The 13,470-nt window shown below is 46.2% G+C and overlaps 2 protein-coding genes across 3 annotated transcripts; both read right to left on the reverse strand.

The window, feature by feature from the left end:
* Positions 1 to 314: 314 nt before the first annotated feature.
* HAVCR2 (hepatitis A virus cellular receptor 2) lies at positions 315 to 9,859 on the reverse strand. Of its 2 annotated transcripts, XM_085591449.1 has the most exons (8): positions 8,444 to 9,859; positions 6,720 to 7,064; positions 6,133 to 6,183; positions 4,129 to 4,208; positions 3,813 to 3,869; positions 3,271 to 3,385; positions 2,946 to 2,985; positions 315 to 2,581 (listed from the first exon to the last, which is right to left on the reverse strand). In XM_085591449.1, the coding sequence occupies exons 1-8, from the start codon at positions 8,490 to 8,492 to the stop codon at positions 2,488 to 2,490; spliced, it is 831 nt and encodes a 276-aa protein (XP_085447575.1). In that variant the 5' UTR covers positions 8,493 to 9,859; the 3' UTR covers positions 315 to 2,487. The 2 variants fall into 2 exon arrangements, with proteins under 2 accessions (XP_085447575.1, XP_085447576.1); XM_085591450.1 differs by lacking the exon at positions 3,813 to 3,869.
* Positions 9,860 to 10,002: 143 nt separating this feature from the next.
* MED7 (mediator complex subunit 7) lies at positions 10,003 to 11,987 on the reverse strand. Its single transcript, XM_021552169.3, has 2 exons — positions 11,939 to 11,987; positions 10,003 to 10,967 (listed from the first exon to the last, which is right to left on the reverse strand). Exon 2 carries the CDS (start codon positions 10,947 to 10,949, stop codon positions 10,257 to 10,259), a length of 693 nt encoding a protein of 230 aa, XP_021407844.1. The 5' UTR covers positions 10,950 to 10,967; positions 11,939 to 11,987; the 3' UTR covers positions 10,003 to 10,256.
* Between the last annotated feature and the right edge of the window lie 1,483 nt (positions 11,988 to 13,470).

A 13,470-nucleotide genomic window follows, 5' to 3' on the forward strand; every position in this document is an offset into this window, starting at 1 on the left:
ATTTTGAAATGGCTCTTCTGAGATCCACTGACACAAGTGCAGGTAGCAAAAGCCCAGGGAGCTTCTGCCTTTGTGGATGTGTATCACACTGCACGCCCAGGGCAAAGTTCTTGCTCCACACTACCTTTGAAATTCTATTTACCAAGTAGTTACAGAACAGAAAGATTTTGCTTAATTCAAGATTTTGGTTATCAGATACTCTAGAACTTTACGTGAAAACCTTGCTGATGCAAGAATTAGTCTGAATTAGTCTGTAATATTAATTTTAAAAATCCCTACAGACAAACATCTTTTATGATTAGGAGTCTTAAGGATGGCCCACAAACTCCTTAAGAGCATGAACAGTTGAAATCAGATGATTTTGGAGATCCCACATGTCTAACTCTGACCCCAGTAGAGACTGATTACATAAAACTGCAGAAAGCAGAAATTGCTGGAGATGTTTCCTGAGCCAGTTCAGAGACCAAATCAGACTTCCTCCAGCTCCTGTCATGGGCTGGAGCCTGCAGCAGCAACATGCTCAGCCAGGCAGAAGGAAAGCATTGTCTGCAGCAGGGGCAGAGATTCGGGGTCAGTAATTGTTATTAGTAATCAAATGCAAAAATACAGTCTGACACCAGCAGGTCATTTCTGGATTCTGTACCTTCTCACACAAAGCTATACATGATGTGAAGACAGAAAATGGCACAGCTGTTTTTGTCCATCATTTTTCCTGGCCCTGGGATCAATGATCACCCAAAATCTGTGCTCCCACTCTTCAGTCAGCCATGAATTCACCTTTACCTTTTCAGCCTTCTACAACAGGGACCCCAGGAGAACAGAGATCACAAGTGAAAATCCAAAGCACCTGGCCCAATTTGCTTTCCATTTCTTCCCTCCTCAGCAGGACAAGCCTTTTCCTCCTTTGGAGTTTGTGCAAAACCACTCACCTGCAAGACCCCACCTGAGCCAGACCCCCTGTGAGCCCTGGGGAAACCACTGCCCTCCCAGCCAGCCCCAGCCCTCCCATCTCCACCAGCTGGGACAAGGAGGGGTCACTTCTGCACTGACCCCAGCTCCCCCTAAAGCACAACCAGATCGTAGCCTCAAGCTGTGTCTCAGCTGTTAACATAAATACTTATGATGTTATGCCTCATTGCAGTGTTGAAATAATTTTAGAGTTTAAGATTAACTCACTGGTAGAAATTTTGTGGTGAGCTTTTGCTGTGGCAGCAGTGTCTGTGTTGGGTAATTCCACACTGCTGCTGAGGATGAGCCTCAGGACAAAATGATTTGACCAATATTTGGTAAGAATTGGTGTCTCTCCTGCCTGTGCTGCTTTTCTGCTCTTCTCCCAACCTCTGCTTAAAATGTGTTCTAAAAACAACAGAGGACAATCACTCTTCTTCTTAAAGATGATTTGGGTGTGTTGTCTCTTGCTCAGCAATTTATACTCACAGGACTGACTCTATTTATTTATTTAAAGTAAACCAAAGTTTAGTTTTGCAGAGAATAAAAGCTGAGGCACATCACTGAGGAGCAATAGAGGAAAGGCACTAGGCCACAGATATCTCCCATTTATGAGGTAAAATCCATCAAATACATTCAACATTCTTAGGAATTAAGAGTTGTTTGATATCTAGAGATGAGTGAAGGCAAGGCCAACTTCCAGCCAATATTTTGTGCAATGTCCACAATTTCTCTACAAGCTAAGAAAATAATCTCATTAACTTTACAAAGGTGGGGGAAGGTTGTTCAGAATTTTTAGAGACTTTGAAGTGAGACTTTCCACACCAAGGACTTCTCAGGGTAGAGGAGAAAGCCACAGGAAAACAGTGATGTACTTTGTCAAAAAAAACTCACACTTAGTCAATTCTCTGCACACAAGCTGTGACTGTTCTGTCCACTGAGTTACTGATGCTGCCTGGCTTCAAGGATATCCCCTTGGGGGTGAGCAGCCATAGCTCCTTCAGATGTAATTCCAGGTGGACAGACATTAGTATTTTGCATTACTGAGCTGTTACCAGAACAGGCCATACCTGATTTCAATGAAAATACAAAAATAAGTGTGTATTAAATTACTAATACTACCAAGATTGGCCATGTAACCTCTATGTCACACAGCTGTGAGATTGCTTCTGCCCTCTGACGACACAGACTCTGTGGAAGGTGGCAGATAGAATCCACAGTGAACACAATTGTGCCCTTCTGGCACTTCCTCTTTTTTTTTTCCCAACAAGGAAGCGAGAATTTGAAGCAGATAATAAATATAATCATAACTTTCTTTAGGAAATGGAAAGTTCCACCAATACCAGTTTTGGTTTCTGTCTCTGGAACAGGCTGATAAAGATTTTAATTTAAAGTGTAGCTTTTATTTATTTTATTATTAGGATGTGAATAATGCTTCAGTAGTGCAGTCATGTTCAGCTGCTGAGCAGAGGGAGCAGTCAGCATTTTGCAAACTATTTAATGTCCCAGCAATGACAAAGACAGCCATGCATCCAGTCCTTAGTGTATGATATAAATATTTTCCTCTGCATGAGTCTCTTCTTCCAGGGCACTATGGCTCCCCACACCTTGTGGCCTCCAAAATGCAACAAAGCTGCACAAAAGAGTAAAAAAACATGGTGTTAAACCAAAAACAGACAATAAAACCACAGAGGAACAGATCAACCAGCTCACTAGAAAATGTAAAATACATTTAAACATGTGATCATGACTGATAGTGAATCATCTTTCCACTTCTGAGACAATTGACAACTGACGTTAGCAAGCTGCCTAATGTTGTGAACAGACCGTGACACTTATTTTTGCTTAATAAGTAACAAAAAGCAGTTATTAGTTTATTTTTATAATATTTTCTATTAACTTGAGGTTAAAAAATAAAGCCATAGTGGTCAGGACACTGACTTTTTTTTCTGCAACTTCATTTATCCTATTAGCAAAAGCAGGAACAGAAAACTTACCCTGCAGAATTACCCATCTTCTTTGTGTTGTAAAAATATTCTAAGGAGCATTCAGAATGAAAAGAAAGAAAGAAAAATTTAATTTTGTTTAAACCATTAGAAGCATGTAAAATAGTAGGTTCAAAGAAAAATTCAGGTGTAAGAAACTAAATAAGGAACCTTCAAAAATGTTTTCAGGATAGGAATTTCCCATTGTGAGCAGCCACAGCACTGGGGCCCTCCAGGGACCTCAGCTCCCTGCCCTGAAGTGGGAGATGTGGCATCAGCCACAGCTGTGGCTGGACAGACCTGAACAATCCTTGAGTAAGTGCTTATGAGTACTCACGTTTAGTGAGGAGCAGGGCCAAAATCAGGATGAGCAGAAGAGCTGCACACGAGCCAATCCCAATGTACAGCCCACGTTCGGGGTCCTGCTGACTGGCAAGTGATACAGATGAGTTCTGTCAAACACAAGCCAAGGAGCATTAGAGGAACTGACAGCAACAAGCCCATGCAATACCCAAAGGCCTTCTGTGTGTTTTGCAATTCTGCAGGAAAAGCACACCTTAGACCAAAAGCCTAATTTGAGCAACAGAACCAGTTTCAAACAGAATCTCTGCAACATTTGTGTGAACCGTGCTGTTAGACAGTCTTCGAGATTTTCAGAAGACCTGAAGTTATGAGAAATCCCATTTATTCAGGTTTAATAACATTTGGTGAATTTTTTTAATGAGTAAGGTGTCTCCTGATGTCACACCCTCCCACCTGTGCTGCAGGACTCAGCAGGACACACAGAGCTGCCTGTCTGAGCCCCACTGCACAGGAGTACAGGGCACCCCTGTGCTCTCAGGTGGCCCCAGCTGCACTTTTGCCCATGTCCTGTCATACCTGCAGGTTGGCAGCCACATCCAAGCAGCCTGAGGGGCCTGAGCAGGGAGCAGAGGCCTGAAAGGACATACAGATGTTGCTAAAGCTCTTCCTCCTCATTGAAGGAAGTATTTTATGCATGCTAAGCAGGGGTTTTTTTCCTCCTCTCTAATAATGAGCACATAAGCACTCTTTATAACCACTAAACATGCAGACTACAAAACAATATTCTGCTGCAATCAAACAAAAGCAGTGGAAGCGACATGTAGGGATGACCCAGTAACCTCTCAAGTCCATCCACTCTGTCTAGGTGTGCTACAGCAAGGCTGATGCTTACAGTCTGAGGAGCTTCTGAGGCAGAAACCAATGGCCAGGTCCTTGTGACAGTGACAGAGGATTCACTGGTGCTGCCAGGAGCTGAGCAAAGGCAAGACAAACACATCACTTGCACAGAGAACTGTTCTGTCTCAACAGAGAAGAATTTGTACTGCTGACTTGGGACCCTGAACTTCTCTGTGTGTCAGCAGTCTGGGCTCTGCATATCATAAGAGGTTGGTGCCTTCAGAGGGCAGCACAAAACTCTGAATATTGAAGTTTCTGCTGTCCTTTTCAGAGCTTTGAACTCCTTCTTAGGAGTACTTGGCTCTCACTGATATCTCAGCACTGGGAAGGAGTTACCAGTCAGAGCTGGAGCCAAGAAACAGTGGCCATATGATCATAAAACAGATTGGGTTAAAAGGGATTTAAAGCCCTTATCATCCCCTGCTATGGACAGGTTTCTCAATGCCCCATCCAACCTGGCCTTGAAGCAAAAAATGATGCATAAAGCAAACTTAGGTTATCAGCTGAAAACTGATGAAGATTATCTCAGGGCCTTGAAGCAGCACATGATGCAGAGTCACAGAAAGCAGGTGATACTTTTAAAGCCTCAGGCAGCTATACAGTAAACAGACTGAACAAAATGCAATATATTTGCATAAGGACCTGCAGCACATTTTGAGGTAATTTCCCAGAGCACAGCTGTTAGCAACATTTAAAATTAAGAGCTACAAATTTCTGTCTTATCTATCATCAGTCTCAGTTTCTCCATGTGTTGTCAGATGACATAAAAATCTCCTGAACTAAAATGTCCTGTTCCCTCTGTGCCAACCCCAGCTGGTTGCTTTTATGTTTTAAATTGTTACCCTTATCCCAGAAGCTTTATTTTGAAGAGGACAGGATAATCAGCTTCCACTGGAGATTCTAGAGTATTTCTAAATCAGAGGCACATGGACACCTGCCTTTTCCCATCTCTCTCAGTGTGAACATGCACACACTACTTTGTATTCTGAAAACTTCAAACACTGTTACACCATCAGCTAAGGAAGAGGTCACAGGGATAAGAAAATCCCTGACTTCTAAGATTGGAATAAATGTTATTTGCAACTAGAATAGAAACTGTTTGAGAAAGTTTTCACTTCTTCTTCCAAAAAGGAAATGCAACTGTTGTAACACTAATTTGGAGTTGCTTAGCTGAAAACATCCAAGATAGAGGGAGAAATACAAATGGCATCTCTGATTTATCTATTTTTTTTTTTTTCAGACTCCAGAGAATAAACCATTGCTACATCACAAGGTTTCTCTTGTGTAGTGGAAATTAAAGTTGTCCTTTTCAGACTGGAAAGATGCAGCTGAGCAGGTTCATGATAGAAGTTTATCCTTTTGTGAAGGGAATGTAGAAAACAAGTAAGGAATAGCTGACCACTGTCTCTTCCCCTGCAATGAGGAGCCTCACATTATTAAATGTGCACAGAGGGTGTGGGCAGCCTCGGGGACACACCTTACACCAGGGTGGAACAATAATTTGGCACTGTGTCACAAAAATAATGTCATTTTTCTATCATCCTCCTTAATCATCTGCTGCTGACTGCTACAGGAAGCAGGACTCTCAGTCTGATGTTCTTTTGAGCTAGTCCAATAAAACAGTTCTGATTAAATAGTAGGTACACCCAACTCCGAAAAGTTGTGTTTTACCATTCATGGGATGCATTTCTAGAAGATGAGGTGAGATTTTATACCACAAAAACCCCCTACAAACCAAAACAATAGTCAAATAAAAGCAAACCTTGCAGCACCACTAAAACATCTATTTAAGCATCACACCTGGAAGCAGCTTCCTCCCAAATATACATGTTCCCTCAGTATAATATCAATCAGAATTTAAATCCAAGTTCTGATCTTTGGTAATGTTTAATAAATTTAAGCCAAATATTTCTACCATCTGTCATAATTTTTTTTCTTCCTAAGATTCCCCATTTGCAATATGGCTTGTACATGCTATTAATACTTGGATAAAAATTACCTGAGGTCTGTTCAGAGGTGTAAGTGTGAGGACTTGCAGTAGAGATCCTTGCTGATGTTAACATATAAAACAAAATCAACACATAATTAACCTTATTGGGCATTTGTGTTTTGAGAAAAAGACAGTGTTTCCATAATAAAAATTTGCTAGCAAAGCACATTTGTCAGCCAAGTATCACAAATATCACAAGCAAGGGAAAAACTAAAAATCAAAGGAAGAATTGATAAAAAGCTTCTCTATACCAATTAAATCCCTGGGATTTAATCTAGAATCAAGCAGGGAAAATCAAACACAGCTTTCAATGACAAAGGTGCAGCAATAAAGCTTTGGATGAATACTTTATGCTGCCCTTCTTTTTAAATTCTTTGGTGTCTCTAAGAATGCTCCATGAAAGCATCATGTCCTTTTTTAACTGCAGTGACTGCAGTGGGATAACAACATTGCCAAAGGCAGCCTAACTGAGGTAGCACTAACAGCAGATGTGCAAGGTCCTCAAGATCAGTCAAGATTGCAGAAATCATTTCAACCACAAGCTTTGAAGCCCAGACCTAGGAGCAGATCCATCACAAGAGCTCCTCTGCACTCACCTTTCTTCACCGTAACCTTGTGATTAATCAGTTGATCATTGAACAGCCCCGGGATCTCCACACGGCAGCAGTAGGTGCCAGAGTCTGCTTCCCTGGCGTCCACGATGGTCAGGGACACGTCCCCCTTCTGCAGGTCCCCTCTCAGCTGGTACCTGCTGCTGTGCTGCTCTGTCACCCTCCAGCCATCTGTCCAGATAATGGGCTGGGAACACTTTGAATTGGGGCACCTGTCCCGACCCCAGCACATGGATGTGATGCTATTTGTGTTCCAGACAGTGTAGTGGCAGGGCACAGTGATGTTCTGACCAACCTCTCCTATCACAATTAATTCGGATACTGTGGAGCCTGGGGACAAAAAGACAAACAGTTATGGAGCACAGGGCAAGGAACGGGGAAGCTTCTTGTGAATCTTGCATGTCTGAAACCTCCCGTCTCTCAAAGAACACCAGGCTTTGCTGGATTTTGCACAAATAGATGTGTCCTGGCAAGACTGGTGCAGTGGGGGATAATGATCAGGCCAGGGACATGTTCACAGAAATAACATTTTCTGCAGCCTCTGCACATAGGCAATGAGGTGAAGAGACTCTGTGGCTTCTCTTGAGCCAGATGCAGTCTCTTGGCTCTTAATTTTTTCCTTTGTATGCATTTAACCCAAGCTACACACACAAGGGAGCTGTAAGACATTGACTTTTCTCAAAACCATTGTGGGAAACCCTTCCCCCCTTTCAATGAACTAAACTTCAGGTTTCATCTGAATGATCACTGCTGTATGAATTTCATTTTCTCTTGCCTTAAGGCAGGTTTTGCCCATTCTTATCAGAAGAAATTTTTCAGGGCTTTTCTGAGAAATATTATATATACTCTCTCTCTTTTTTTTTTTTTTCCACTACCTTATTCTCTCTTCTAAGTCTTACGCAGTTTCTACTTAGTTTGCTTCCCCATAAATTTGTCACGTTTCCAGGAGGTTGTGTCACACTACTCAGGTCAAGACAGTGAGCCCTAACACCCAGCAGACCATTCATGACAGAGAAAAAATACACTGGGAATAAGTCTCTGAAACAACTTACTTTCTTTAATATGGAAAGGAAGCTCAAAATGAAACTCATAATAAAAGGCTTTATAAAGAACGACAAAAAATATCTGTAATATTTTCTTTCTACTGAATTCATCTCACCACCAAGTTTTCAATGTCTGTCTGTCTTTATTATTACCACTTTACAACCTGTTGTTTTCATTGCTGTTGCCCTTAACAACCTAGGACTGCTCCCTCAGGAATTAAAAAAAAAAAAAAGAAAGAAAAAATTACCAATTTGTCCCAATAATATTTAATAGGCTAAAAACCACCAGAAGCCACAGTTGATCTTTTCCCTGTCTACCTAAGCATTCATCATCATGAGGCTCGCCAACTTGTTTTTCAGCTTCTCTAAAACAATTTTAAGTTCTCTGCTCAAATCATCATTGTCTAAAAAATCCCACTAAGATGCGCAGTCAGCCCAAGAAGCAGCATCTTTAAAGCCACCATACCCTCAGCATGTTTCTGTTTCCCAGAGGAGGTCAGGCCATTAGAACTCTGTGAAGTTCTATTTTAACACAGAGAACTGCAGCCTCTGTGATGTGGCCACTCTTCCTGCTGCAAGATAAAATTTCTCTTTGCCACCCTCAGAATCCCTGATGCATGTCACCTCAACCCACCTCCATCCAGTTGCTTCCGCCCCCGTGGTTACCTGTGAGCAGCACCAGGAGAACCCAGTTCAGGCAGATGGAAGACAACATTGTGGCTGAAGGTGACAAACACTCCTGTTCGCCCTTCTCATTCAAGAAAAATGATCTTCTTTGTGAGCTTCCGTGTTTCCTCCTCAGCACATCATCTCCAGCCAGAGCTGCGGGTGCCTCTCAGTGCAGCCTGGGCTGTTTTGCCCGAGGTTGGGCTGCTGTGCAGTGTGCTGCAGCACAGCTGCTGGGGCAGGGTACAAGTGCACTGAGCTCCTGCTGGCGGGGCTTTGACTGAGAGGTGACAACACTTCACAGCACCACACAACTCTGCTTCTCGTTTTTTTCCAGATCTGTTTGATGACTGTAAGTGAAACTTGACAGCAGCACTGAGCTGACACGACTGTCAGCAATCCGCTGCCCCAGACTGCTTCCCACACCTGCTTTGGCCACAGCAGACAGCGTTTGGATAAAAGGTTACATAATACATACTTGCTGTGGTAAGTGGAAAGGGCTTGGCCAAGTAACAGATTTGTAGGATGAACTACTCAAGCTTTTCATCACAAGTTTCTGGTTCTAATACTTAGAAGCAACTCAGAGCATCTTCTGGCAAATTTTCTTTGGCAGCAATAATTTGTTGGTTTTGGAAAACGGTTACACAGTTGAACCCAACAGTGCCAGTCTTTAATATTTAAAAATGCCACATGCATCTGCATAAACATCCAGAATAGAGAGGAGACTTGAAAAAGTAGTGTGGAAGCCGACTCAAGGCTCACTTTGACAAAATACTGAAATACAGCTTTTGAGAAATGCTGTTTCCTGGCCATTCTCCCTGTGACACTATCCTCAAGGATGTCTTTTTATACTGTTTGGGCTAGAACTGCACCTGTGATCAAGGGCCAAGAAATGCTCTTTGCTGAAGCAGCTAAACTACTTCACAGTGAAATGAAGTACTAAGGAGCTATTTATGAGTAAGTGGAAGATGTTAGAATTGGAACCTTGCCTTGCATGACTGCCTTATAGGAGAAGAGAGGCACCAAACTGACAGCAGTTTTAAGGGAAAATCAGGAAAACCAAGGGATTAATGTCTGAGAGACAAACTAGCAATACACTTGTAGGAAAGAAGTGATAGACGGATGAAGGTGATTTTTGCATGCAGCAGCTGGAAGTAGAACTCCTTAAGAAAAGGATTCCTCTCAGCTCCTCTGGTTTCTGAGGAAACTGCAGACAGCTGCTAGAGGAACAATTCTGATAATTACCAGGAGGATCCTGAAACTGCTCTGCAAAAATGGGAAAGGCAGGGCAGGCTGTCTCTGCCAGGATCCCAGGAAAGCCATTTGGGTCACACAATAAAAGGATGTGAGTGATACAGGACACCAGTTAACCCACTTGCTTTAGATTTCACCTCAAACACAGACCATAAGGATTGCCTTCATGTAATCAGAGTTTCTGTCCTGCCTGTTTTCCAAGTTCCTGTGTGTTGTTTGTGCAAAAAACAAACACCATTTCTGTAGGAATTTCTTCTTGACTCAGCATAAAGAATTATAGAATGGCATACCCAAAACAATGAAAGTACAACAGGAAAAGCCAACTTTAATCTGTGCCTACGACCTCACATGCTACATTTAACAAAAATTAGACTTTTTATTTTTTACCAAAAAAACACAAAACTTTAAACATTTTCATCTGCCCAGTCACCCACAACCTCCAACAGGTGCACAACAATTGCTCTTTCTGCTTGTACAACAGCAAAACAAAATACAACATGCATCCTCAGAACCCCTTCTGTCTCTCACTGCGGTGCATTAACAAAACCAGCTGTTTGCTTCATGTCATCTCATCAATAATGCTGCACATTGCTGCATCTTTGTCCAAAACCTGATCTCTCTTGCCACCAGAACGCTCCCTCTGCTTTTCGCTCTGTCCAGCGCAGCTGCTGCCATCGTCAGTGTCCATGGGCTCCACGCTGACTCTCAGTCCCCCCTCTGTGTGAGGCAGATCATCGGGCAGGGAAGCCAGGCAGTTCTGGATCATCTCCACCACTCGCTCCAGGTGCTTCTGGAAGCGCTCGGCCGTCTCCAGGCGCTGCCGTTTCTGCACCTCCATCATGACCCTCAGCGTCTCCCTGGCCTGGTGAGGCCGGTACTCATTTATAAGGTGATGCACGTGGACAAAAAGCAGTTTCAAGTCTTCCAGTTTCTCCTCTCGCTTTATACTCCCTGGACTCCTTATCAAGATGTCCAAGAGGTCCAGGAAGTTGACCAGGATAGACATGTTAAGTTTCCTTAACTCCTTCTTGTGATCAAACTGCATAGGATGCAGCCGTTCGATCCCCTGGCTCTCCAGGGGCCGGATGATCAGATCATCACACTGGAACTGGTTGCCAAACATCATGTAGCTGTCCTTCACAGGAGGAGGTGGCTTTGGAGCCAGGCCTTTACGGATGTTTTCATCAGTGTATTCTTTGATATATTGCATTGGAGGCGGAGGAAGGGCACTCACTTGCTGAGGTTCACCCATTTTTGCCAGATGAAATTTCTAGGGAATGACCCAAGAAACAAATGTTAACAATTTGTGTCACAAGTTTATAATATAAATGTAAGAAAAGACAAAATATGGGAGATGGCAGTAAGAAAATGAGCAAGAAGAGACAAATCCATCTGCAGAATACAGGAAACTCCTGGCAAATCCACGTTATCTTTTCACTAAGATTTACTTATACCAAGTACTAGAAGCACACAAAACACTCATTTCTCTAAATATGAAAGAGCAGCCTGTAAACTAGGCAGCCAAAGGGAGAAGGGTGACCCCCTTCCCTAGATGGGTCCTGGTGGGCAAATCCCCCAGAATCACGGAATATCCCAAGCTGGAAGGGATACACAAGGATCTGCAAAAGCCCTGCACAGGACACCCCAAAAATCTCCCCCATGGCTGACAGCATATCCCAAAGGCTTCTTGAAGTATTTTAGGCCTGGGGCTGTGACCAAGGAGAGCCTGGGCAACCTGTTCGGTGCCCAACTACCTTCTGGAGGAAAAACCTTTTCCTAATATCCACGTAACCCTCTCCCGGCACATCTCCAGCCGCTCCCTCGGGCCCTGTCACTGGCCTCAGAGGGCAAAGATAGGCGCTGCCCCTCGGGGGGAAGCTGCAGCCCGCGGTGAGATCCCCCCTCAGTCTGCCCTTCTCCAGGCTGGCCAGACCAAGTGACCTCAGCCGCTCCTCGTGCGGCCTCCCCTCTTCACCCGCGCCCACGAGAGAAACCAGGCAGAGCCCACACCCGCCGCCCTGCCCTGCGGAGGAGGGAGTTTGGGGAGGCCCAAACCCCGCGGCGGGGCTCGCCAAGTCAGTGCTGAAGAAACAAGAGCCGGAGCCACGGCCCGGCGGAGGACACGGGCCCCTCGGAGGCCGCACGGACCCCTCGGAGGCCTCACGGGCCCCTCGGAGGCCGCACGGGCCCCTCGGAGGCCGCTCGGACCCCGCGGAGGCCGCACCGGCCCTCCCGCCTCACCTGCCCGCTCCGCCCGCCGCGCTCCCTCAGCGCCGCCGCAGCCGCTTCCGCCCGGCCGCCCTCTCCTCTCTCTCCCTATTGGTTGGCGGCCTCGCGGTGCCGCGCTCTGATTGGCTGTGACGCAGAGCAGTCAGGCGCTCCTCCACTCAGCTCGCTCGGGGGCGGGGCCAGGCGCGGGGCGTAGTTCCCGGCATGGCGGGGTGGGGCCGGGGCGGGTCGGGGGTTGCCCCATCCTGGGGCCGCGGGTACCTTTCAGAGGTCTGTGACCCCCTCAGCAGTCCGTGACCCTCCCCAGCGCTCTGTGACCCTTCAGCAGTCTGTGGTCTCTTAGCGGTCTGTGACCACTCAGCGATCTGTGACCTCTCAGCGTTCTGTGACCCCTCAGTGTCCTGTGCCCCTCAGGGTGCTGTGGCCCTCAGCGTCCTGTGACCCCTCAGCGTTCTGTGTCGCTCAGCGTTCTATTCCCCTCAGTGTCCTGTGCCCCTCAGAGGTTCTGTTCCCCTCAGTGTCCTGTGCCCCTCAGTGTCCTGTTCCCCTCAGTGTCCTGTGTCCCTCAGTGTCCTGTTCCCCTCAGTGTCCTGCGCCCCTCAGCGTTCTGTGTCCCTCAGTGTCCTGTTCCCCTCGGTGTCCTGTGCCCCTCAGTGTCCTGTATCCCTCAGCGTTCTGTTCCCCTCAGCGTTCTGTTCCCCTCGGTGTCCTGTATCCCTCAGTGTCCTGTTCCCCTCAGCGTTCTGTGCCCCTCAGTGTCCTGTGTCCCTCAGCGTTCTGTTCCCCTCAGTGTCCTGTGCCCCTCAGTGTCCTGTATCCCTCAGCGTTCTGTTCCCCTCAGTGTCCTGTTCCCCTCAGCGTTCTGTGCCCCTCAGTGTCCTGTGTCCCTCAGCGTTCTGTTCCCCTCAGTGTCCTGTGCCCCTCAGTGTCCTGTGTCCCTCAGTGTCCTGTTCCCCTCAGTGTCCTGTATCCCTCAGTGTCCTGTATCCCTCAGCGTTCTGTGCCCCTCAGTGTCCTGTGCCCCTCAGTGTCCTGTGTCCCTCAGTGTCCTGTTCCCCTCAGTGTCCTGTGTCCCTCAGTGTCCTGTGCCCCTCGGTGTCCTGTGTCCCTCAGTGTCCTGTGCTCCTCAGCGTTCTGTGCCCCTCAGTGTCCTGTGTCCCTCGGTGTCCTGTGTCCCTCGGCGTTGTTCCCCTCGGTGTCCCGTGCCCCAGGAGCGGGCTCCCTCGCCACCAGCCGCTGTGAGGCAGCGGGAGCGCCGGGGCAGGAGGGACCAGCCCGGCGGCCCCGGGAGCTGGGACAGCGGGGACAGCGCTCGTCAGGGCGGCCCCGCTGCTGGGAGACAACAGCATTACGGAACAATCACAGGAATCACAGAACCAATCCGGTTGGAAAATACCTCCGAGGTCCCCCTGGGAAGTGTTTGCAGCCTTCCGGCAGCAGAAAACGCTAAATCTGACCATAACTGACAAACAGTTGGGCTCCGTTGCTTTTCTTTCCGTTTTCTTCCAGGAGGAGTTGAAGTTAACATGGTGGATGTAAGTTTT

Source organism: Lonchura striata, chromosome 13, assembly GCF_050655825.1.
Source record: "Lonchura striata isolate lonStrDom1 chromosome 13, ASM5065582v1, whole genome shotgun sequence".
In the NCBI taxonomy this organism is placed as follows: domain Eukaryota; kingdom Metazoa; phylum Chordata; class Aves; order Passeriformes; family Estrildidae; genus Lonchura; species Lonchura striata.